Genomic DNA, 27,215 nt, shown 5'->3' with positions numbered 1-27,215 from the left:
CTGTACTTCCTTTAGCACCCTGAATAAAGCCCACCTCACCATACTTCCATACAAACCAAATGCCTCCCCCTTGTCCATCCCAAAGTGCCGTGAGGATGATCTGCCACTCACTGAGGAATTACTACTTCCTCTACCTCTTTAGTTACAACTATTACTACTCAAAGAGTCACCTACTTTAACGGAGTAGGCCAGGGAGATGGTGACAGCCAATGGCAGACCCTCAGGCACAGCCACCACCAGCACGGTGACGCCGATGATGAAGAACTTGACAAAGAACTGGACGTAGATGGGGGTGCAGTCTTTGACCCACGGGAGGCCCTGGATCCAGAAGGTGTCCACCGCGAAGAGACCCACCAGGATGATGACAGTGATGGCTGACATCACCAGGCCTAGACGTAACCGAGAGAGGCATGCGTACACACACACACACGCACACGCGTACACACACACGCGCACTCAACTGTGATTTTTGCCTCCTCTCTCCAAAAGAAGACACCTGTCAGCAGGATGCACCTCCATAATTAAAGGGATGAAAAAGAGTCTTCATCCCCCTGCTCACCTGCTTTGCCGATCTGGACGGCCAGTTTTGTCAGCTTCCCCTGTAGAACAGATTTCTCTTTCTTTGCCAGGTTGGCTTTCTTCTTTTCCCCATCGCCTCCCTCGCTGTTGAGCGGCTGCATCTCCACTGCGGCTCCATCCTGGGCCTTAGCTGGGTGGGAACCGAGGCAAACACTGACCAATGAGGACACCTTACATCACATCACATGACCTTACAGCGCATTGCATTACAATTGCTTAGCAGATGCCCTCATCAGAGCAGCTCATGAAAGCGCTGATCAGCGTCAGTCTCAGGACTATGAAAGTGTGCTATCATCAAGAAGGCAGAGAAGGCCCATTCATAATCGGTGAGAGCAAAGTTAGCTGAATGAACAGTACTGTAAACAAATATAACTTTCACTACACACCAAACCTATTTTTACACAGCTGTACCTATAACATTTTATCCAAAAAGAAAATCCAGTAAATAAGAGAACAGCTAAAGAGGGTTAGGGAAGGTAAGAAGGCAGGGAGCAAATTACAGTGCTGTCACGCCAGCCCCTCCCCCCCCGTCCTTTGGCCAGAGGCTGATGTCACTGTAGTGGCCGCAGAGGTGAGCCGGTGGGGGGGTGGGGGGGATGGGCAGGCCGGTGGGGGGGCGGGGGGAGGTTCAGGCCGCCGGTGAGGAGGGAGGGGGGGACAGGCGGGGGGGAGGTTCAGGCCGCCGGTGAGGAGGGAGGGGGGGGGGGCAGGCGGTGGTGCGGTGGCGTGCTCTGTACTGCTATGCACTTACATGGCCTGTAATCCCAGTCTGAGGGATTAAGGCTCATCGCTGCCAGAGAGAGACTGCGAGCGCGTGGGACTCCTGCAGCGACTGCGTCTGCAGCGGTAAGCATGCGCATGCTGCACAGCGACAGAGCCGCCACCGACTGCAGCTCACCGTCACACACCTGCAATGCAGCCTGTGTGCCTGAGCCATCCAGCTAATACAGGCGATGCACCTGGACTACACCTGTCATACAGTAACACAGACTGTGCACCTGACATCTGTGATACTAACTGTTTATCTGAGCACTACCTTCATTGTAGGATGTGTACCTGACATTCCCTTCTGATATACAGACTGTATGCCTGGATTATAGGTGGTTTAGCTGAGCTGCAGGCACTCCTGTAATACAGGCAATGCATCAGAGAGTGAGAGGGGGAGGGGTGACGCGCAGTAATCCCTCCTCACTAATCACCCTAACTGGATTCAGCAGCACATGCCGGCCCTGCTCCAGTCTGACACAGGGCCAATCAGGATACAGGAGCCATACAGGGCCAATCAGGATACAGGAGCCATACAGGGCCAATCAGGATACAGGAGTCATACAGGGCCAATCAGGATACAGGAGCCATACAGGGCCAATCAGGATACAGGAGTAACACAGGGCCAATCAGAGCTCTGCTGGGGACCGAAACGCGCTGCTTTGACCTGTGTTGTGTAACCGCAGCTCTGCGTCTCCCAGGCCAGGTGAGCGTGTACCTGCGCAGGTGCAGCGCTCCTGCAGACGCCCCGCTGAGCCGCGCGGGCGGGGCACACACACAGACAGGGGTCCTGGAGACGCCCCGCTGACGCACACACAGACAGGGGTCCTGCAGACGCCCCGCTGACGCACACACAGACAGGGGTCCTGCAGATGCCCCGGGACGCGGGTGGGACGCACACACAGACAGGGGTCCTGCAGACGCCCCGCTGACGCACACACAGACAGGGGTCCTGCAGACGCCCCGCTGACGCACACACAGACAGGGGTCCTGCAGACGCCCCGCTGCGGGCAGCTGACTCACCTTTCTTGCGGTTTTCGGCGGATCCGTCCTGCTTCCTGTCTGTGAGGAGGGAAAAGCACCATGAACAACGGTCTGACAGTCACCATCACACAGCTGGAGTAAATGCCCTGTTTAATTTAATACTGCGCAGGAGGCCCTGGATTCCTTCTGAAAGCACCAATGAGCTCCAAGCTGTCTGTGATACACACACACACTCTCAGCACACACACACACACACACACACACACACACGCACACACCCTTCACACTTCACCCATAACCGATATGGCTCTGTGCCTCAACAAACACAAACAATATCGTTCCATCTCCCTAATTAAATCAATTCCCTTCATCCCTCCCATTTGAACAAATTATCCCTCAGTGAACCTGCTCTGTCAGTACTGCTGCTGACAAAGCTCTCCCTCTCCCTCCCTCCCTCGCTCTCTCTATCTCTCTCCCTCTCCCTCCCTCGCTCTCTCTCCCTCTCTATCTCTCTCCCTCTCCCTCCCTCGCTCTCTCTATCTCTCCCACTCCCTCTCTCCCTCGCTCTCTCTCCCTCTCTCTATCTCTCCCACTCCCTTCCCCCTCTCTCTCTCCCTCCTTCTCCCTCTCTGTCTCTCTCTCTCTCCCTCTCTTTCCCTCCCTCCCTTTCTCTCTCCCTCTCTCTCTCTCTGTGACTGGGACTCTAGGCATCGCTGCTAGCTGTACAATCTGGAACCTGCAATTATCACCCAGCGAACACGGGCTGGTTTCTGTCATGACTGGAGCTGCACTCTGGTTAAACCTAGACTAGACTTACGCAAACATATATATGAACACACACACATACACTTACACCCACGCATGCACACACACACACTCTCACACACACACACCACTATCATCACACACACAACATGCACTCACACCACACAGCATTCCACACACGCACTCACACCACACACACCACACACACACACACTCCACACACACACACACACACATGCACTCACACACACACACATGCATTCACACACACGCACTCACACACACACACACACCCCCACACACACACACACACACACACACACACACACACACACACACACACACACACACACATCATGTATGCTCATGTACTCAGTAAGTTTCAGGGAAGCTTATAGGAACACACACAAACTCCCCACAGAGCAGTTTCCAGGAGACCGACCTCGGCTCTGTCTGAACCTGCTGGATGGGTAGATATCCGCTAACACCCCCCCCCCCACCCCCACACTGCCCCCTCCTCCCCCTCCCCTCTGCCTTCCTCAGGACATCCACAGAGAGACTCCTGCTTATTACTGGCTCTGCCGTACATTTCACTGCTTTACACTTTCGATAAACCGTGTGGATTTGAAGCTTGATGAACCCCACAGTTAAGTCATTACATAGAAGATTGAATTCACAGATTCCCTCATCATTCCCTTTACAGAATAAACTCCATACAGAGGAAACAAAAGCAGGCCATTAAGCTCACTGGTACTACAAAACAGAGCATTAACTTTCTTAAAAGTCAGTGACTGTGTATGAGGTGTGCAACATTCAACTGTGCTATAACTGACTAAGCTTACAACAGGTCTAAATTTACAATGTGCTGCTGGGCGGTACATCCCCCAGCTGTTTATACATACTCTTCTTCTCTCTCTTCTTCTCCTCTTTCTTTTTCTTCTTCTCCTCCTCTTCGTCCTCGTCGTCCTCTCCCGCCCCCAGCAGGGTGAAGATTATTCCGGTCTGGGAGTTCACTCCCACCGCTGTCACCACCATCTTCCCCGAGCCCTCCATCACATGGGTGCCTTGGAAACGGGACATTCAGGGGGGGAGGGGGGTTAGACATGGGCACAGGCGTTCCGTGGAACACTTTCATACATAACTGCTGCGCTCTCCAGGGCTAAGAGCTCACTCCACGTATGTAGACAACACTGCTCATACACTACACTGCTCCTCCCAGCTGAGCTCTGAGTAGTAATAATAATAATAATAATAACAACGACATTAATAATAATAATAATAATAATAATTATTATTATTATTATTATTAATATTATAAAGCCCTTTTCTTACATGGCACATTGCAGCAACACAGAATGACCAAAATAAACACAGACCTTCAGCTTCACACTGGCAGCCACATCCTCAGCCAGAGCTTCCATTACGTCAACACTCTCCGAGAGGCTCGTTACCACAGACCCTCAGATTACGGCCGCAGATATTCAGGAAATGGTCGTATGAGTCACAGGAAATGAGGTCATACCCGACAGCAGCATGGGGTCCTTATCCAGCACCTTCTTGACGTGGTCGGACTCGCCGGTCAGCGAGCTCTCGTCGATCTTCAGGTCGTTCCCCTGGATCAGCACGCCGTCGGCGGGCAGGAGGTCACCTGACACCAAGAGCACAAACAATCCCACAATTCAAATCTCACGCGTTTCTGCCCTAGGCTGGCTGTAAAAACCACGCGTGCCACCTCGTTCGGTACACATGTGCACGTGTGCCAGGGCCCACACATGAGATGAGAATGATATGAAAAATTAAAGACACAAGGCGTTCGTTCACCAGTTATAATAACACGTTGACTCTTTAGCCTTCCTCTGCTGTACAGTACAGTACTGCAGCACTGCATTTATCTGCTTGGCTTTTCTATTTCCTGTCCGCTGCCATTAATCTTCTGACACTGGCTGCAAAAGGCTAACGTGAAATACTCTTCCTTCTCAGAAACCGTAGCAGCAGCAGCAGCAGCAGCACTCAGATCCCTGAACTCTGCTGCACTGCCAGACTCTGCCAGCCAAAAAAAAAAGTATTAAAAAGTTAAATTAATGGCTGAAGGGCTGTCTTCATCTAAACTCAAGCAGCTGCCAAGAATTTGATAAATATCACCAAACAGCCAATGAAATCACTCAGACCAATGGCCTCCAGATCTGAGGCTGCAGCATCCGCAGGTTTTTTACGGCCTCCCTTCACTCAGCAGCCAATCAAAGCCCTGGAAAGGAGGTGTGAGGAAGTTTCATCCAATCAGTGAATTGAATTAATCGCTTAAGTGCCGAAAAACCCCCCAAAACCCAGCAGACACCCACGGCCCTCTGGAACTGCAGGCTGAAGCCCCATAGATCACATGACCATGAAGCGATATTATTCCAGGACAGGACGCTGGCTGCTATGGGACCCTTCAGTAGTACACCCAATATGAGCCGGGCCCGGCTCAGCCCAGAACACGACTGCACTTTCAGCGTTTGGTTCAGAAGGAAGGAGAAGCCATTTTAGCCATGCGCACTGCCCTGGAAATTCATTCCCAGTGTCACGTGACGCCATCTTGAAATGCTTTCCCATTTCATTCCATCCCTCCTTGTACCCCAATACCCCAAACTATACTGTCTTGGTGACTTTTTCCTGTGGTTTAATCAGCAATAAAGTTTGCATCCACACAGACGGTCACTGCACTGAATTTAAAACATTCAACCTCTATGAGATGAACTAGACACACGACGCGGTGTAGAGAGAATGGAACACAGAGCGGTGTAGAGAGGAACGGAGACACACAGACGGCGGTGTAGAGAGAATGGAGACACACAGACGGCGGTGTAGAAGGAATGGAGACACACAGACGGCGGTGTAGAGAGGAATGAGACAACAACGCGGTAGAAGAAGAGACACACAGACGGCGGTGTAGAGATGAAGGAGACACACAGACGGCGGTGTAGAGAGGAATGGAGACACACAGACGGCGGTGTAGAGAGAATGGAGACACACAGACGGCGGTGTAGAGATGAATGGAGACACACAGACGGCGGTGTAGAGAGGAATGGAGACACACAGACGGCGGTGTAGAGAGGAATGGAGACACACAGACGGCGGTGTAGAGAGGAATGGAGACACACAGACGGCGGTGTAGAGAGGAATGGAGACACACAGACGGCGGTGTAGAGAGGAATGGAGACACACAGACGGCGGTGTAGAGAGGAATGGAGACACACAGACGGCGGTGTAGAGAGGAATGGAGACACACAGACGGCGGTGTAGAGAGGAATGGAGACACACAGACGGCGGTGTAGAGAGGAATGGAGACACACAGACGGCGGTGTAGAGAGGAATGGAGACACACAGACGGCGGTGTAGAGAGGAATGGAGACACACAGACGGCGGTGTAGTGTGGGACAGGAGGGCGGTACCGTATTTGATCTGGGCGACGTCCCCGACCACGATGTCGGCCACGGGGATCTGGATGACCTGCCCGGCGCGCACCACGCTGAAGCGCTGCTCCTGCTCGATGCGGCTCTGCAGCCCGCGGAACTGCTTCTCCTTGCTCCAGTCGTTGAAGGCCGTCACCAGGACCACGCAGACCACGGACAGCAGGATGGCCGCGCCCTCGATCCAGCCCGCCTCCGCCTCCCCCTCGTCCTCCACCCCGCCTGCTGCCTTTCCACAGTCTGCACCGCACAGCAACCACCAGTCAGCACAGGCACTATACCTGTGTCTCACTCACACCTGACACAGCACAGGCACTATACCTGTGTCTCACTCACACCTGACACAGCACAGGCACTATACCTGTGTCTCACTCACACCTGACACAGCACAGGCACTATACCTGTGTCTCACTCACACCTGACACAGTCAGCACAGGTGCCTATACCTGTGTGTTACTCGCACCTGACACCTGGCTCATATGTTGTCTCAGAAATACAATAAAAGCCTGCAAAGCCTCCTATTACTGCGCTCATCAGCCTGATTCCAGCAGCTGTGTTGCAATGCCTTACGCAGGTGTCAATCAACTGTGTTCAGACACAGCACAGTCAGGAAAGGCTCGCACAGCTGTGCACTTCAGCAGTCAATGCAAGTAAGCACAGCCGCCTCCATCTTTCCTACCCAGAATGCACCTGTGCTTTTTACACATGACCCGGGCCCTTCCGGGTTTGTTATGAGCCACAGGCCTGCAGACAGCGCTAAAGCTGTTAAAATAAAACAGCACTACTCACGCTCTCTTTCCGCATCCGGAGGTCTGTAGAAAGACAGACCCAACGAAACGATGGCCGCCACTTCCAGGATGATCAGCGTCACGTCCTGCAGCGCCTCCCACACTAACTGCAGAAAGGTTTTTGCCTTTTTCGGAGGTATAAAGTTCTGCCCAAACTCTTCTATTCTTTTACTGATGTCTGCGGGGTTTCCACTTAAACCTGAGAGAGAGGGAGGGAGAGAGAGAGAGAGAGAGAGAGGGGGGTTACATTGGCATTAACATTCATGTTATCCTGCAGTTCATTTCCCTGTTCACAGCTAAAGAGTGATTGCCACTGCCACTAAAACCTCTATCCTGACTGGTGTATAATATCTCAGTCTGTACTGTGCCAAAGACAAGATTACTGGAGCAATCAAATGCAGGAAATATAATCCAGTCGAATTTCTATTTTCTCTAGACATTTGAATAAAACCCCTAAATGCTCAAAAATGTCCACAGAAGTGAGAGGGAAAGATCAGATTTTACAGTGGGTATAAAATGGATCTGCAGCCTGCTTGCAGTGCAGTGACACACGCGTGGCACTGCTGGATTACTGTAAGACAGCCGTCTGAACAACAGGATCAGACGCGGCGTTTAGTGACTTCCTGCAAGGCAAGGGCCCCCTGAGGACGTGGTTCTAATTTAGTTAGAGGCTGCAGAGTGTCACCCACACCACACCAAAACAAAACAAAACAAAAAGAGGGACACTTTCACATGACGGTCTTCGCTGCTGCTTTGACATGTACGCTACAGGTATGAGTCCTGTGGATTCAGTAAGAACCTAGGAAGTGCCCGGCTAACTGCCCGTCACAGCACACATTCAGAGCGGAACTGCTTGGATTAGCATTGATCAGCCAAACAAAAGAACATGTCACATTAGCTGATTTATTATCGTCTCGTATTCTGCTTTTCTGCTTCCCTTTATCGTAATCATGACCGCCTGCCCTTGCTGAGGTTAATCACGCTTGTTAGATGTGGCTCCCTTGGCCTTTGCGTGTGGAGTGCAGTTTCCATGTGTTTGTGTGTGGAGTGGTGTGTGTTTGTGTGGTGTGGTGTGTGCTTGTGGTGCTTACGTGCAGAATGGTATTTGTGTGTGGTGCGGTGTTTGTGGTGTTCGTGTGTGGAAGCTCAGCCCTCGTGCCTGGTAGCCTGGCATGGCACAGCCCCTGCCAGGGGGCGGCGGTGCGGGCACAGGTGCGGGCATCAGGGGAGGCACAGGAACACGGCACAGGCTGGCCAGAACAAGGCCCCTGAGGAGCTGACACACGCACACACACACACGCTGAGGCTCTGAGGAGGTGACACACACACTCACACACGCACACATACGCACACACACACACACTGAGGCTCTAATGAGGACACAGAGCACGGTACGCGACACACAGAGAGACGCCCAGCCTCTCTCTTATTTACTCATTTATTTATTTACTATGCTACCTCCATTTAAACAGGCAGGTCTGCTGTAAGCTCTATGCCCCTGTGCAGTGACAGCCTGGGGACTGTGCAGCCAATCAGACGTAGGGAATGATTTTGGGGAGGTACTATAATATGGGAGGAGAGGAAATGAGAGGGGGGGGGGGCACACACTGTGATGTTCAGTATTTTGGGGAGGGGGGTGTAGGGGGGCTCGGTGCGCCTCTCTCTCGCCCGGGCCCTGCCCCCGCCACACTGAGCCGTTCACTTTGATTCTCCGCAGATCTGACGCACCGGCTGGCAGCAGAGAAGCCATTTCATTTCTCAGACAGCTTTTCCATTAGGGAAACTAAACAGATTCATAATTATGAAAAAAAAATGAAAAGCCCACGACCGAGGATCATAGTTCAGCAAAACGCATTTAACACAACTCTGCAGCCTTAGAGAGTTGATTAGACTTATCGTTTCATTGCAGATGTTAGCTCTTTTCATATTTTGCTAATAACCTGTTTTATCCTCAGATGACCCACCTCATGAAGCACTGCCATTTCTCCACACAAACTGCTTCTGCGCGCAGAGGGAAAGCCTGCCTCTCATATTTAACCCAGCACCCAGCTTCCATAAACTCCCCCTTCCTGGAGGACCATGGCATGAAGCAGGGATGAGTTTAATATGGGCTCAACAGGAGCTAGAGAGCAGTCACTGTGAGCTAAAATGGTCAGTGTGATCTCTGCACTGGTAGTGATGCTCCATGTAGGTTACCAGAACTGCTCCTGCAGTTGATATGTAGTTTTGTGTAGGTACAGTCACTTACCTGGTTGATACTGTATTTTTTCAACATTTCTTTTGAGCTATTCACTAGCAGTTCACACTAGAACTACACATGCCCGATAGCTAAAATAGCCAATAGCCAACAGGTCAATAGCTAACCATCTGAAAGTGGAGATCAGTACAGACTGCTCGAGTCATGCTGTAGCACTGAGATTTGCCATCACTGAAACTAAGGGGCCGAGCCCAAATCAGCCCCAGCCCAAGGGGGGTCTCGATACTTTTGGTCGTGTAGTGGACATGTTTTTTCTGTGTGTATGACAGCTGATGAGTCAATGATGGAATACATTTCAACCATGTATTGAAATCTGGGTGCTGGCGAATTCCTTTTAAACCAGCAGATTTCAGGAAATTAATCCAAATCCAGTTAATTAATTGGAAAATTATGAAAGGATATTATCACTGGGCATCTTTCATTTTGCAAACGTAATTTAAATTTCCAAAACTGAATAACTTTGAACAATGAAAAATGGAAAATGGTGTGATATACTTGCACTTGCTGCCTGTCTTGGGACTCTACTGTCTACTGCAGAGAATCACTGCACTTTGACCCCTGACCTTTGCACTCTGGATATGAGGGCCTGCTGAAAGTCAGTAATGTAAAATACTGGAAAAATGCATTATCAAACTACTGCAATACTGCTAAATATATTAGCACATGTGCACACTTGTTTCAGATACTGAAATGAATCTTTTAAAATACACAGTTGTAAATGATATTTCTCCTCATTATACTGTCCAAGAGGCAGATGTTCTTACTACACTGCAGCATGTTCTGTTTCTGTGTGGGAGCACTGAAATAGACCTGCCCCCCCCCACCCCCCCGGCCACTGTGGAGCCTCATCTGGGGAGAGCAGGGGAGCTGCACGGCTCCACGGGGGGGGCATGAGATACTCAAGATTAGCGAAAGGATTTTGGCAGAATTGGGAAACGGCCTAATTGCTTCTCAATTAGAAACCCCTTTCAATTTCCAAAGCCCCTGTAATCTTGAATGACTGCTTGGCAGCGTGCGGGAGAATTGAATTAGCTCATTAAAATGTGTCAGGAGCACGAGGGCAGGCTGGAGCTGGAGCTGGTGAACCAAGTGGAGCTAGTGAAGCTAGTGGAGCTAGTGAACCGAGTGAAGCTAGTGAACTGAGTGAAGCCAGTGAAGCTAGTGAACCTAGTGAAGCCAGTGAAGCTAGTGAACCGAGTGAAGCCAGTGAAGCTAGTGGAGTTAGTGAACTGAGTGAAGCTAGTGAACCTAGTGAAGCCAGTGAAGCTAGTGAACGTAGTGAAGCCAGTGAAGCTAATGGAGCTAGTGAACTGAGTGAAGCTAGTGAACCTAGTGAAGCCAGTGAAGCTAGTGGAGCTAGTGAACTGAGTGAAGCTGGTGAAGCCAGTGAAGCCAGTGAAGCTAGTGAACCAAGTGGAGCTAGTGAAGCTAGTGAACCTAGTCTAGTTCCAGAAAACATCCATGCAGCTGACAGCAGAGCTAATCTCAGTCCAGCCCAGCAGGACGCTGTCCTGGCATGTAGCAAGTGACAGGTGTCCACACTCGCATCAAAATCCGCAGCTAGGCAACCCGGACCTCTGTTCGCACGATATCGGCCACAAATGGGATTTTTGCATTTTCATACACCCACCCAGGCATATTAAGATCGCACCCTGTCTGAGACGGAAGGACCCTGTGAGCACAGGGAACTGGCATTACAGCGGTTTCCTCACCACGCCAGGTCTGTGGAGGACGGGTCTAAACTGAGAAAAACGACGCTTGCCTGAGCTGAGGGGTCAGAAGGGCGTCTACGCTCGTGCACGCACTGCTCCGACTGTCCTCCCGACAGACTGCTCGCCTCACCTCAGTACCACTGCCGCCCTCCCGCTCCCTCCCGCATAGACTGCTCCCTCTCCTCAGTACGCACTGCCGCTCCTCCTGCTCCCTCCCGCATCCAGACTGCTCCCCTCTACCTCAGTACGCACTGCCGCTCCTCCTGCTCCCTCCCGCATAGACTGCTCCCCTCTACCTCAGTACGCACTGCCGCTCCTCCTGCTCCCTCCCGCATCCAGACTGCTCCCCTCTACCTCAGTACGCACTGCCGCTCCTCCTGCTCCCTCCATTCAGACTGCTCCCCTCTACCTCAGTACGCACTGCCGCGCTCCTCCTGCTCCTCCATTGACTGCTCCCCTTCCTCAGTCGCACTGCGCCTCGCTCCCTCCACAGACTGCTCCCCTTCCTCAGTACGCACTGCCGGCTCCTCCTGCTCCCTCCATTCAGACTGCTCCCCTCTACCTCAGTACGCACTGCCGCGCTCCTCCTGCTCCCTCCCGCATCCAGACTGCTCCCCTCTTCCTCAGTACGCACTGCCGCGCTCCTCCTGCTCCCTCCATTCAGACTGCTCCCCTCTTCCTCAGTACGCACTGCCGCTCCTCCTGCTCCCCATCAGATGCTCCCTCTCCTCATACGCACTGACGCTCCCCTGCTCCTCCTCAGTACGCCTCCGCGCTCCCTCTCCTCATCGACTGCCCTCTCCTCAGTACGACTGCGCTCCTCTGCTCCTCATTCAGACTGCTCCCCTCTCCTCAGTACGCACTGCCGCTCCTCCTGCTCCCCCATCAGACTGCTCCCCTCTCCTCAGTACGCACTGCCGCGCTCCTCCTGCTCCCTCCCGATCAGCGCTCCCTCCTCAGACGCACTGCCGCCCTCCTGCTCCTCCATCAGATGCTCCTCTCCTCAGTACGCACTGCCGCTCCTCCTGCTCCCTCCACTCAGACTGCTCCCCTCTACCTCAGTACTAACTCATTCTGCCGCTGCACCGCGTTTGAGACCGATTCCCAAAATCCGAGCACCGCCCCCCCCCCCGGCAGCCCCAATCATCACGCTTATTCATGGACCCGAAGCGTGCTCCCGTGTGTCAGCAGGACGGGCGCCTCGGGGGCGGAGGCAGCGCAGGACCACAGAGCGCTGAGGGGAACCGTCAGCCGTACCGCTCAGCATTCGGAAATCACAGGAGTTTGAGCCGGACGCTGCACACAGGCTGCAGAGCTGTAGCATTTATAACACCCTGACGGAAATATATGCATATACTGCAATTATGTGGACCTTCCAGAAAATATGATATGTAGGCCTACACTTAACAGCGGTGGACAATATTTCAATAAATGTATTGCAAAGTGCCAGTCATTTATATAATTGTCAACATATTGTGGAGTGTAGATATACATTAGTAATAAATGTAGCTGAATATATTTTGGGGTATAAGGCTTTTGAGGGAGCAGGGAGCGGGCTGTGCTGCAGGCCTACTTTACAGCGCGTAAGCGTTCTGACATGACCAGCAGCTGAGGGGGGAACGGTGCCGTTTTAATCTGGGATCAAGCTGGAAAACTCTCCTCCCCCCAGGAGTTCAGTGAAGGTCACGCCAGCGATTAAGCCGAGCGGGGCCCCTCCCACCCTGCCCTACAGGCCTTCTGATTGGACACGCTGCCTGAGAGGCTCTCCTGCCAGCCCGGCCCCCGCTGCGGGTGGGGTGGGGGTGGGGGCAGACACAGGTGGGGGCTGTAGGCCCGCGCACATGAACCAGCAGGGGGTATGTAACAACATGCCCTCATTCGCCATCACCTCCCCCCGCCACAAAAACAGCACAACACCGTCCCGCACAGTGTCCCATCACTGCCTGCGGACAGGCCAGGAGCCTGTCGCCCATCTGTCCCTGAGCGGCCAGGTCCAGCTGCCCAATCAGAGGGGGGCTGGTGTACCCGAGCCGGGCCTGGCCCACGTGCGCCCCTCTGAATGAGCCCTCCCCCAAACGCTGGTAAACAGAACTCCCCCAGACGTCTCATGCTCGCATACACCAGCACGGCCTGTTCACACGTGTGTCACAGGATGCCATGCAGGTGATCTGCAGCCCAATTTTCACAATATTTAGGAAAAACATATTTTTAATGTCTCTTTCTGATTGGTTCAGACAGCAGCAGTCTCCTGCACGCTGTCGTTTACCCCACAGTCCTGTGCTGTGAGCGCTCATCAGGCGATGAAACTTTCACACAGGGGAAAACATCCACTCCACAGGATGAAAATGCTCGTGGATGTTTTGGGCAGAAGCAGCCTCTGGACCAGAGGAGCCCCAGCGCTGGGCCCAGTGAGACCCCATAGCTGCTGCTCAGCCTCTCTCTCCTCTCTCTCCTCTCTCTCCTCCTCTCTCTCCACCTCTCTCTCCTCCTCTCTCTCCACCTCTCTCTCCTCCTCTCTCTCAGCCTCTCTCTCCTACGCTCCATCTGTTCTCTCCGCTCATAAACTACAGGAGATTCTAGCTGGTACAGTTCAGTACAGAGAGTCCATTTCACACTGCTGAGCTCGCTTACCCACTCCCCCCCACCAACCCCCCCAACCCCCCCTCTACTGAGTTTAATTAAGAAGATGCAACAAATGCAAATGTTTGGCAGGGAGGCAGAACTTTCAGCGTTAAGAATTTGGACGGTCTTCAGTTACTAATTAATCGGGTCGCTCAGCACAATCTGAGGTTTTATGCGTATTGTTACATGCAGTACCCAAATCGCTCTGAATAAGAGCGTACTGTCTTAATGAACACCCAGAGTGAAAACCAGCGGATCTGGACGGGCAGACCCTGCTTCACGCTTCTGACTGCGCACCTCACCTCAGGTTCTGATAATGGACTCAGAGAGGAAAGCGCTGGACTGGCATCGCCAACTTTAAAGGTCAAAACCATAAAGGCTCATCTCTGCGAGCAGAGGCACCACGCGGTGCCCCCATTCTCCAAAGCAGGGAAATTACACGACTCCAAATGGCATCCATTTAGGGGACATTCCTACCCAGAGTCATTTACTAACACTAAGTGGGGCACAGGAAGTGACACTAAAGAAGAATGAGAACAGACTGCAGTGTTAAGTACAGTGAGAGGGCCTGTCAGTCAGGCGAGAGGGGGGCGTGCTTACCGTCCACGGGGGAGGTGTGGAGGCGCGAGCAGAGCCCCTGCGCGCCACCGAACGCCTCCTCCACCCTATGCAGCCCCTCCGCCCCCCGCAGCTCCATCAGGGAGCGCAGCTCCTGCAGCGAGACGGCGAAGCCGCCGCCGTGATTGGGCGTCGCCATGGAGTTCTTCACCCCGCTGTACGAGTTCTTCGCCATGTCTTCGGTTCCGGGCAAGAAAAAAATGAATTTTTAAAAAAAGTGGGCGGGGTAAGACAGATTAGGGGTGGGGTGGTGGTGGTGGTGGGGGGCTAGTGGGCTGGGATGGGGCAGAAGGGAGGGGGGAATCCTCAGGGAAAAAAACCGGGGGTCTCCCATAAACCGCTCAGATCCCCAGCAGAGGTGCGGCCACGTCCCACGCCAGGCAGTGCAAGCTCGACCAATCAGAAGCCATTTCCTTCAGCGAGGGGGGCGTGGCTACGCTTTCATGCTGCCAGGTGAAGCCTCGCGGCCCCAGAGAACTCGACAGGTGAAGGTCTGAAAACCAGAAAAGAAAAAACACACAAAAACAGTGAAATTGACCATCAGTCTCTCTCTATTAGGCTCGCAATATATGAGAACCAGGAAATGCATATTTTGCCAGCACATGGTAGCTGGGTAATAAGAGCCTGTTGATAGCAGCAGACATGGAGAAAAGTCAGCAGTGAACCAGAACCTGGAAAGAGGCAGATTTACTGACCTCATGTACAGCACAGAGAGCTGAACTTGAGTCACACAATGCCCACACAGCCCTGGATAAAACAGCGAGTGAGGATGCTAGCACACTACTAGCCCCTCTGTCTTAATGGACTACGCTCACACACACACGCATGCACACACCACAACACACACGCATGCACACACACACACAAACACACCACACGCATAACACACACACACAGCAGCATGCACGCACACACAGTACACCACACGCAATACCACCAACATGCAGCACGCACACACACACACACACGCATGATCACACACACACGCACACGCAGCACTACACACACGCACATACTCACGCAAACATGCACGCACGCACACACACACACACACATACACCCACACGCATATTTACACACACACACACACCACATGCCACGCAAAACATGCACCACGCACAACACACACACGACATCACACACGCACACACACACACACGACAGCACACACCACACACACACACAGACATGCACACACGCACGCACACACACACACACAGACATGCACACACGCACGCACACACACACACAGACATGCACACACGCACGCACACACACAGACATGTACGAGGCACTTCTTTCACAGAAAGAGATCACAGGAAATATCTGCCACGTCAGTGTAGGTCATGAAGGGCTATAATTAGATTTATATGACGCAAGACACGTGCACGTGGCCCGAGGGAACCGTGCTCAGGGTAAAGTGCACGTGTGATTGACACTCCTCACAGAGCTGGCGCGACACAGAGCACACTGAGCACACTGAGCACAGCGCCAAGGCACAGCTGCTAATGCGCACCTGAACAGGAGGACAGCATAACACAGTCACACCAGGTGCTATTACCTGAGTCCAACAACTTCTACAGAACACAATGCGTATCGAAAATATATGTCCAAGATTTTTTTTAAAACAACATATGGGAAAGTATAAAAATTATTTCTGCGCCATTTCTTTAAAAAAAAAAAAAAAAGAATAAATAAATAAAAAACACACTGAAAATCCATAGCAGTTGGGGGCGAGTTTCACTGTCGCCGGGGGGAAAACCCAAAGGCCTCCTTTAAAGAGCAGGTGACCTGCCGCGCGCTCGCGCTCACACTCACGCTCACGGTCACGCTCACGCTCACACTCACGCTCACGCTCACACTCACGCTCACGCTCACGCTCACGCTCACGCTCACGCTCACGCTCACGCTCACGCTCACGCTCACGCTCACGCTCACGCTCACGCTCACGCTCACGCTCACGCTCACGCTCACGCTCACGCCCAGGCTCACATTCACGCTCACGCTCAGGCTCACGCTCACGCTCACGCTCAGGCTCACGCTCACGCTCACGCTCACGCTCACACTCACACTCACGCTCACGCTCACGCTCACACTCACGCTCAGCTCACACTCACGCTCACGCTCACGCTCAGCGCCACAGCACGCTCATCGCTCGAGGACTCGCTTCACGTCACTGCGTCACCAGCTGCGCGCTCCGCTACGCTCGTCGCTCGCGCTCACGCTCACGCTCACGCCCACGCTCACGCCCGCGCCCGCGCTCACGCTCGCGCTCACACTCACGCTCACGCTCGCGCTCACACTCACGCTCAGGCTCACACTCACGCTCACACTCACGCTCGCGCTCACGCTCACGCTCAGGCTCACGCTCACGCTCACACTCGCGCTCACGCTCACGCCAGCCCAGCGTCGCCGGCGGAAGGGCCGCCGCTGAATGCTTATCTGAGGAAAGCCTGGCGCTTAATCTAATCAGGCAATCTGCGGCACCAGAGAGGATCTGTGCTGCGCTCCACGCTAAGCCCCTCGCGCGCGGCTCAGCAACACGAGGGGGGGGGGCAGAAAGCAAGGCACGACGCACCCCTAAAACTACCCCTAGCACTTCCCATTCACACAGCCCTGTACTTTCCCACTCCACTGAGCCGTGGGCAACTGCGTGCTCATTCTGCATGAAGAGGATTCCATCCCATTCATTTCTTGGAGTGGACGCTATGGAATGTACCATGTTGGTTACACAACGGGGGGATTGGGGGATTCGGGGTGGCGGCATCCAAAACGGGGTGAAGCCAAACGTTTGGAAAGCGACAATCTAGAGAGGTGATAATACAGGGTGTAACCAGTTAAATTCATATACATGCACATGGGGAGGTGTGTTCAGGCAAACAGAGGGAGAAGACTCATGCTCAGTGTGAGAGAGTTTTTGGACCCTCTTCAGGACTGACCCAAGGTGGCCACAGAGCAAAACCTCAATTTCATCAACCACCTGCCGGTAATTCAGAGAAAGGTTTCTGCTTTCATGTGAAGGTCCTCGCTTTCAGAAACATTTTTGGCTATAAAAATTTCCAGGCTGACATTTTGCAATATCTTTCCATCCGTCGGGATCAAACATGATCTGACACTTATGTAATCCCTTCTTCTGCAGTTAATTTCCGAAATGAAATCCTACATGCCTTTTTTTCATTTTCACATCAAAGATCAATGCTCTGCTGAAGACACTACATTTTACTCTCTCCATCTCTTTAAATATTACACATTGTTTAATATAGTTTCATTTCTGAGGCTTTGCATTTGTACAATTAAAAACCATCAAGTCATTCCAAAAACAGAATAAAATGAGTCTGCGTTGGAATACAAATTAATTCTCTTTTCTATTGACATGCACGTGAATTTGATGCACTAATCACTAATGGATTGATGTACATCTATTAATCCTGACCTAAGTCGCTCATTTGATCTTGGTTTGTCCAATAGCATGTAATGTGGGCAGGCACAGTATGAACCGATTCTGGGGTTGCCTTAGTAATCTGTCAATGTACTCGTCAAAGCTTAATGTGATGACATCACCTTTCTGAATAACACACGTTTGGAGGTCAGTGTGATGACTTCACGGTTATCCTCCAATGACAGACGACTGTAGTATAAACACAGAGGGTGACAGTTCACTGCTCTGCCTGAATGCCTTTGGTTAAACAAATTTTGTTCCAAAATAGCCACTAACTGGGCTAGCACGCTAATGCAACAGACTTCCATGCAAACTGTTAATATGACCCATTTAAAAACTAAAATTTAAGAACCCCCCCCCACCCCACAGCAGAGGATGCTTCTGTGAGGGAGGGATTCCCCTGGGGAAGAATCGGGGGGGTGGAGGGTACAAGGGGGGGGCCTGTTGGTGCTGGAATGCAGAAGCACTTGCTTTTCGGGGGTGCCTGTACCCCAGAAGCAGGAACCCCAGTGAATCCGCTTTCCAGCCAAGAGTAAGAACCCGACCCTCCAGACACAGAGGTGGGCGGCTGAACCAGTCACGTCGTGTCGTGTGCACAGCTGCCACCAAGGGGGCGGTAATGCTAAGTCACACACTCTACTGCTCATTTAATGACTGGAGCTAAACCTGGAGATGATTCAGGATTCAAATCCCACTCTTCTGTCTTTGTTTTGTTTGCGTTACTGTGGTCTCGTCATCCTCCTCAGCACTTTCCAGAGCACGTTAAGATCATGGTGGTGTAGTGGTAAGGCCTTTGTCTCTGGAGACAGAGCTTCTGGTTTTGAACCCTGGTCTTTGGCACTGTTTCTGTGATCTTCTCTTTTTGTGTGTGCTGCAGCGCTGTCAGAAGTTCTCAGAAGATGGTGGCGTGACTCGCTACTCAGGATGGATGAGGACACTGCCATGGCTTTCTGCGTGGTGACAGTTTCCGTTTCCAGAACAGGTCACATGTCATAACAGGAAAAGTCACCCACTGACCAGCTCTCCCATCAACCAGCTGGCGCGCACTGTGAGAGAAGCTGTTTCAATATGCGTGGCCATATGCTAACCTACAGGGCTCTGTGCTAACACACAGGGCTCTATGCTAACACACAGGACCACAGCCTAACAAAGTAGCCGTAATATGCATGACCACACGCTGACATAACGTCATGCTGACACACACATAGACACGCGGCCATGTGCTAATAAACACGGCATGTAAAGGCGCTAACACAAGACCATGTGCTAACATGGCTACATGCTAGCACTGGAACCGCGGTTCAGAAATAGACATACAGCACTGCAGACCGCTGAGGGACCCAGACACAGAGCACATGCACCAGACTCCAGCGCAGGAGCAGAGAGAGATCACAGACAGCGCTGCACAAGACCCAGCGTGAGCACGGGGCACATCTGCCCCCTCCCAAAACACTGACCCCACGTGGCAAGGCCAGCATTTTACCCCCTGCCAACGACTGGCACAAAGTGTACCAGCAGGGATAAACAAAGTCTACAAGTCCCTCAGTTCAGGGCAGGGGGAAGCTGAGACCCACCCACAGTGGGGGAGGGGGAGGGGGAGGGGGAGGGGGAAGGGGGGAGGGGGTGCATGTGAGTCACATGACCTAGGGCCTGGGAAACACCCCGCTGTAGGGTCCAGCCACCCCGGGGCGAAAGGGATCCCTCCCAGCAGCAACCTTACCAGGGATCCCTCCGTGTCAGAGCTGCCTGCAAGGGGGTATTTATAGCTGCCCCTGTGGCCCCAGACTGCCCCCTCCCCCCTCTCTGGTGGACCTATGCCACACCGTATAAACGCGGAGAGCAGGAGAGCAGGAGAGCAGTGGTGCCCTAGTTGCTATGGTCAAGCCTCACAGGCAACGGTGACTGTACCTGTGACAGCTCTCACCCAAAATACTGCTCCCTCAGCCAAGATGCTCAACACACAAACCCATACCAGCTCCACAGCCAGGGGCCCTAACCAGCCCCACAGCCAGGGGCCCTAACCAGCCCCACAGCCAGGGGCCCTAACCAGCCCCACAGCAGGGGCCCTAACCAGCCCCACAGCCAGGGGCCCTCACCAGCCCCACAGCCAGCCAGGGGCCCTCACCAGCCCCACAGCCAGCCAGGGGCCCTCACCAGCCCCACAGCCAGGGGCCCTCACCAGCTCCACAGCAGGGGCCCTCACCAGCCCCACAGCCAGGGGCCCTAACCAGCCCCACAGCCAGGGGCCCTAACCAGCCCCACAGCCAGGGGCCCTCACCAGCCCCACAGCAGGGGCCCTAACCAGCCCCACAGCCAGGGGCCCTCACCAGCCCCACAGCCAGGGGCCCTCACCAGCCCACAGCAGGGGCCCTAACCAGCCCCACAGCAGGGGCCCTCACCAGCCCCACAGCCAGGGGCCCTCACCAGCCCACAGCAGGGGCCCTAACCAGCCCCACAGCCAGGGACCCTCACCAGCCCCACAGCAGGGGCCCTAACCAGCTCTGGCTGCCAGCCTCTCTGGAGCCCCACGCGTTTGGCAGAGGAGCAGAGGCGGCCAGCTTTGCTAAATCTGTCCCAGGAAACAGGTTCACCTCCGCACTGGCATCGCTAAAGCAACAGCGTCACAGCCGCTGCGGCAGCACGTGTCTGTCCCCTCCGATCAACAGGTTCAGCTGGGCCAGGGCTGTGTGCGTGCCGGGACAGATGGCGGGTCTAGTTTTAGGGCTGGGGGGGTGAGGGCACTTGCTCCTTTCCCCAGCCCCCCCCCCCGACGCTCACGCTGCAAACTGATTAAGCACAGCCGACATATGCTTTTAGAACATGAGAGGTTTCAACAAATAAAACTAAAAATATGCACCTCTCCCAGCTCAAACCCCTGCTAAAGGCCCACGTCAGACCGTGTAAAAGCGCAAGTGCACCAGGCGGGACGGTCGGGGAAGGGGCGCAGAGAGACACGAGCATGAGCAGGGGGGCAAACCCGGCAGAGGAACGCCCGGCAGGTTAGCGCTGAGGAACACAGCGGCAGGTTAGCGCTGAGGCACACAGCGGCAGGTCCTGGAAGGACATTCAGGGCGGTTAGCGCTAGGGCACACGCAGGCAGGTTAGCGCTGAGGACGAGCGTCAGGTAGCTGAGGTAACAGGAGGTTAGGTTCGGAGGAACACAGCGGTCAGGTTAGTGCTGAGGAACACAGCGCAGGTAGCGCTGGCCCGCAGGTTGGCTGAGAGCGTTCGGCAGGTTAGGAGGAAGCCCTCAGGGCACGCAAGGACCAGCGGCAGGTAGCGCTGAGGAGCCCGGCAGGTTAGCGCTGTTAGCGCTGAGAACACGCGGCAGGTTAGCGCTGACGGATCGCCCGGAGGTTCGCCTGAGGAACACGCGCAGGTTAGCGCTGAGCACACGCGCGGTTAGCGTGGGGAACACAGCGCAGGTAGCGCTGAGGCACAGCGGCAGTAGCGCTGAGGAACACGCGCAGGTTGCGCTGAGGAACGCCCGGCAGCTACGCTGAGAACGCCCGGCAGGTTAGCGCTGAGGAACGCCGCAGTTAGGCTGAGGACGCCCGGCAGGTTAGCTGAGAACACAAGCGCAGGTTAGCTCTTAGAACACAGCGGCAGGTTACGCTGAGAACACAGCGGCAGGTTAGCGCTGAGGAACGCCCGGCAGGTTAGCGCTGAGGAACACACGGCAGTTAGCGCTGAGGAACACAGCGGCAGGTTAGCGCTGAGGAACGCCCGGCAGGTTAGCGCTGAGGAACACAGCGGCAGGTTAGCGCTGAGGCACACAGCGGCAGGTTAGCGCTGAGGAACACAGCGGCAGGTTAGCGCTGAGGAACACAGCGGCAGGTTAGCGCTGAGGAACACAGCGGCAGGTTAGCGCTGAGGAACGCCCGGCAGGTTAGCGCTGAGGAACACAGCGGCAGGTTAGCGCTGAGGAACACAGCGGCAGGTTAGTGCTGAGGCACACAGCGGCAGGTTAGCGCTGAGGAACACAGCGGCAGGTTAGCGCTGAGGAACACCCGGCAGGTTAGCGCTGAGGAACACAGCGGCAGGTTAGCGCTGAGGAACACAGCGGCAGGTTAGTGCTGAGGCACACAGCGGCAGGTTAGCGCTGAGGAACACAGCAGCAGGTTAGCGCTGAGGAACACAGCGGCAGGTTAGCGCTGAGGAACACAGCGGCAGGTTAGCGCTGAGGAACACCCGGCAGGTTAGCGCTGAGGAACACAGCGGCAGGTTAGCGCTGAGGAACACAGCGGCAGGTTAGCGCTGAGGAACACAGCGGCAGGTTAGCGCTGAGGAACACAGCGGCAGGTTAGCGCTGAGGAACACAGCAGCAGGTTAGCGCTGAGGAACACAGCGGCAGGTTAGTGCTGAGGAACGCCCGGCAGGTTAGCGCTGAGGAACACAGCGGCAGGTTAGCGCTGAGGAACGCCAGGCAGGCTAGCGCTGAGGAATACCGCGGTCCTGGAAGGTGTTAGCATTCAGGGGCTGAGCGTTCAGGGGCAGACTGTTCAGGGGCTGAGCGTTCAGGGGCAGAGTGTTCAGGGGCAGACTGTTCAGGGGCAGAGCGTTCAGGGGCAGAGCGTTCAGGGGCAGAGCGTTCAGGGGCAGAGCGTTCAGGGGCAGAGCGTTCAGGGGTTGAGTGTTCAGCGGCGGCTCTGCAAACCTCACGTTCGGGTTGACGGATCGCGGATGAGTTCCCCGGCCTTCAGTAAGTTTCACCCAAATTACGCGACCTGTCTCCGCCTGGCGATGCGGGGGGGGGGGGGGGCTAACGCGCACCGGGCGCCACAGCCGGCGAGCGGGCCGCATCGTTAAAACCTGGCCCACTGAAACACAGCAGCGGCCTATATTTAGCAGGCCATGATAGCCCATGTGTGGCTGAATGTCACCTCAGATTAATGTAACACAAAGACGCCGGTACCTCTTACACAAACACAAAACCACCTCAGCAGCCAGGAGGATACATTACCCAGTTTCCACGCCCGGCTTTCAGGGAAAAAAACGGCTCATTTCTTTCCTTTACAGCACATCTCCTGCATTATTGATCTGGGGTTTGCAGTTCACATGAATCTGCACTTTTTAACAGGGCTTTGGTACATGCAGTCTGAGTAAAATAGCACTCAGCGCGCTTTCTGTTCAGTCTGAGAGAAATTAGCCCTGTCTTCAACACACAGTAAGCAAACAAGTGGAGCATTCTCATTTTCTCTCATTGATTTCTGCTGGGTTTTTGTATTTGATTGTTTTTGTTTGTTTGCAGTACTAGGTTGTTGAAGCACAGAGCAGTAAGCAGGTCTCACTATAATATTAAATCCAGCCACTGGCAATATGACACCAGTACACAGATAGAAAAAATCGTGTAAAATGAGAAGAAAAATAAATTGAAATCACTTTTTCCAGAAGGTACATCAGGACAGTTAAACTACAGTTTCATTAAACAGGCCATTACCGACTCCACTCATTCTTAAACCAGATAAATATGCACATTCAAGCAGCACAATTTAATCTCGGTTAATTGAAGACAGTGTTCTGCATTAACATACCGAGTTTGCATTAGTAGTGTAGGCCCAATACAGCCGTTACTGTAAATACAGGCATCGGTAAATGGCTTAAATGAATGGGTTAGTCATGCAGGGAGATTCTATAGCCGCCCCAACAGCCCCGCTGCCTGCCCCTATGTGCAGTTCTCCATTTTAATCAGACACTGCACCACACAGTCTCATTTAACGCTGCAGAGCATGGGAATTCTGTGGATGAGAAAAAAACCTGTTACACGCACAACAGCTACAGACACAAATAAACGAGTAAAGCTTTAACATACAGACAGTCTGTGACACAGACACAAATAAGAGTAAAGCACTGACATGCAGACAACCTGATATATGACTGTCTTCAAACCTATTTCTCAATATTCCAGTAACTAAAATTAAAGTGGCACTTCGCAATGCAAACAGAGCACTTTCAATATGCTGAACCTCAATAAATGGTGACGATCCTGTACTCCCTGTCAGGAATAACTGCATCCATGTTTTGTGGTGCGGGAACTATCAAGCTGTCACTGACTCATTTTTTTCAGCTAACATACAGTCAAAAGGTCACTCTGTTGGATAAATGAGGTAAATAATGAAACAATCAGTTTAACCTTCAGGGTCCAAGTTGAACTATGCGGTTGTTCCCTGCACTTGGACCGGTACTTCTCTCTAGGGTTTTCGTCATACTTGTTCCTGGTTATGGTTATACACTTTGTTGTACGTCGCTCTGGATAAGAGCGTCTGCCAAATGCCTGTAATGTAATGTAATGTAATGTAATTTGGCTTCCAAAAACATTTAATCTATATACAGAAAGGCACAGTTTATGAAGAGAGAAGGAAACCGAAACAACTACACAAAATATATTTGTCATGGATATACATTTGATTCCTGACTGAACAACTGGGAATAATCCACACACCACAGGCTTAATTCACAAATCCCTTTCTAGTGCGCGTGAGGTCAGTCCTCTTTCCTTTTCGCAACCGCGATTACGCCGCAAATAAAAAAGTTCCACCAAACAATTGAGCCACCAGCGCGCACAAGTTTTTTCATAAGATTTATGACAGCTTTTTCCAGAGGCAAGTGACATATTGACGTAATCTTTTACTTAAAGGTGTCAGCAAATTTAGTGTTGCAAGATTTACTGACGTCGTTTTAACGGCCTAACAGGTAAATGGTATTTTTTAACGAGTATGAAATGCAAATGAGCAACCATCACCCCCGTTGCAACATCACTCGCGGTAGGAAGACTGAGATTAAACTCAAATAGAGAGAAAACACTGTCTCGACCCCAACTGCCATTGGATCGTATTCAGGACAAACTTGCCAGTCGCTGAATCGAGCGTCTGTGAATAACACGGCAGGATTGTTTCTAGCAGAGCATTTATTTTAATTACTGGGAAAGAGCCTTTGGACTATTTCTATTCAAGGTCATGCGGCGCACGGCTTCTCATATTGCAAGCAAATGAACAGAAGAGGATCTGGCTGCAAGCAGACATTTGGAAAATAAAAAATTGCAGATTTGGGTCAATCCACCTTCATAGTTTGCTATTGGTACTGTACGTCAAGCAAAAACACTCTGATTTCACCACCTAACTGCAGTTGCTCGCTAACCGCTTCAAGTCGGGATACTGCACTTGACGGATGCTAATTTTGACGTGTCCCTCAAACGTTATCTAACACATCTAACAGCCACTGCCAAGTGACAACGCGCAAGCTTAACCTTTCTATGAATGTAGGAAGTTTTCTTGCTTAATGATGATAATAATCCACATTATTTATTAACCTTTAAGGTGTAAAATTACAAATATGCGATTAGAATGTTCTTAACTGAACATTCTAAAGATGAAGAACATTCTAATGATGATGAACCAATCACTACTGGCGATTAACAGCATTGGAGTTCTAGAACACTGACTTAGAATTTAGAAGAAAAAGAAAAACATTCCAAAAACCTATTAAAAGGGTTATCTATCAGCAGCGAAGTAGCCTAGATGATTTTGTACAAGCTACAAGTAGGAGTGAGAGAAGCCGAATCTAATAGAGCTACCTACTCGTCTTTCGGTGATTGCATTTTAAAACCTTAGTCTTTGACAGCTAATCACGAACATATTATCAGTAATGAACAGTCCAAGAATAGTTAACCAACTGAATGTGACTGGTTAGCCATCTATTTCATATAATAAGCGATTGCTATAATCTTAAAATATAAATCGATGGTTATCACTGGCTTTTGACAAGCAGCTAGCAAGCAATTACATCGATTGTCTTTGATGTCCAACTTGATAGATAGCGTAGTGTCATTAATCAATAGATGGCTCGTGTGCTTTATTAATATTTCAGTAGCCGGCTATCTGTTCTCGATGTCGTTCAAAACCAAACTTTCCATTCAATTTGTCAAATTGCGCAGCTGGGTCCCTCGCTGTTTACTTAACGTGAGTTTGTTTATAGTGTCTGTGTTTGCGGATTATTCAGCTGTTTACGAACAGTCATAACTAGCTCAGGCTACTCCATTCATTGACCAGCTAGCTGTGGCTTTTCCTTAACTGCAGCTTCCAAGCTAATCTCCAAAGCAAGCTATGCAATCAATCTAATTCCTACTACGTCCATATATATATATATTTTTTTTTTCAAAATTATAGTTGCTACACATTGCATGCCAACTGCCTGAGGAAAATACGCTTCCCGACTGCTTTGGTCGACTTTCTTAATTATTTTTAGAATGAGCATCACCTTTTGAGGGCTTTAATCCTTGTGTCGTGCATGTGACAGAGCAACCAGGACACAGCCTACAGTATGCCGGTATTATAAGCTAACGTTACCTAGCGGACTGGCGTGTAGGTCCTCTCGGTGCAAACCTGCGAGAGGCGTAAAAATATTTTCCAATCCGGGAGACAAACGTTCTCTGTTCTTTAGCTCGACTCCGTACACCAAGACACGGGGGCTGATTCGCCCTTTCCAAATAGAGTATCAGTCCAGAAGCCGTCCCGGCCAACCAGTCCACGGTCCGTTTCAGTACTGCGGCGCGATTTCACCGTGGCCACCCACCAACTTTCCAGTGTCCGCGCGCACACTCGGCAGGGCTGCGCGCTCTTCATACAATCCGCTTGCAGTAAATTAACTGGCCGAGTCAGTGTCTCCCATTATATACTCAAACCAATAAAAAAAAATCTCAAGAGAAACACTTCCCTGTTGTTCCTTTTTAATTCCCAAGAAATACACTTGCAGCTCAGCAGTCAGCGAGCAGGCAGTGGCAACGCTGCTTTAACACAGGTAGGCTCAGATAAAGTGAGAGGTCTGTGCAACTGACTCGCCCTTTATTAGCTGTCAAGTTATATTACTCAACCTGAGCATTAACAAAATAAAAAAACAAAATAGGTGTGAGAGCACCTACTCCGCTCCGACACCGTTGCCTGTTTCCCTCTCTCACCCCGCTGTCTAACCACCCGCACTCAACGGCACCCCCTCCCTCATCCAACGAGAAATCCCGCCCACTCCGCAGCGTCCCTGGAACATGTGATTCGTGTCAAGAGGAAGGGCTTGGATATCAATTCGGATCCCTATTGGTTCGACGAAAATACCAGTTGCCTGTGGAGACGGAGACGTCACCGACTTCATACCCGGATAGGGATTCTCTGCCTCCTCGCTCTGGTTTATCTGTTATTAACATAATTTATATAGAGATGACTGTTGCTCCTGGCTTTACAATTGCTC

The 27,215-nt window shown here is 52.1% G+C and overlaps 1 protein-coding gene across 9 annotated transcripts in view; it reads right to left on the bottom strand.

The window, feature by feature from the left end:
* Positions 1–26,958, bottom strand: part of LOC135245634 (plasma membrane calcium-transporting ATPase 1-like) — a 39,611-nt gene extending 12,653 nt beyond the window's left edge. For 6 of the 9 annotated variants that reach the window (XR_010327315.1, XM_064318802.1, XM_064318803.1 and 3 more), the window contains exons 1-9: positions 26,324–26,957; positions 14,522–15,032; positions 7,332–7,529; positions 6,525–6,782; positions 4,616–4,741; positions 3,996–4,157; positions 2,368–2,406; positions 560–709; positions 175–389 (exon numbers count right to left, since the gene is read on the bottom strand). Coding sequence is in view for 8 of the 9 variants with exons in the window: in XM_064318802.1 (XP_064174872.1) it covers positions 175–389; positions 560–709; positions 2,368–2,406; positions 3,996–4,157; positions 4,616–4,741; positions 6,525–6,782; positions 7,332–7,529; positions 14,522–14,714 (1,341 nt within the window). In the remaining variant the exon portion in view is untranslated. Of the gene's footprint in view, positions 1–174; positions 390–559; positions 710–2,367; positions 2,407–3,995; positions 4,158–4,615; positions 4,742–6,524; positions 6,783–7,331; positions 7,530–14,521; positions 15,033–26,234 lie in introns of all 9 variants that reach the window. The other 3 variants (XM_064318808.1, XM_064318800.1, XM_064318801.1) reach the window with 2 other exon arrangements.
* Positions 26,959–27,215: the final 257 nt, after the last annotated feature.

Source organism: Anguilla rostrata, chromosome 19 (assembly GCF_018555375.3).
Source record: "Anguilla rostrata isolate EN2019 chromosome 19, ASM1855537v3, whole genome shotgun sequence".
In the NCBI taxonomy this organism is placed as follows: Eukaryota; Metazoa; Chordata; class Actinopteri; order Anguilliformes; family Anguillidae; genus Anguilla; species Anguilla rostrata.
This window is presented reverse-complemented; position numbering and strand designations above follow the sequence as displayed.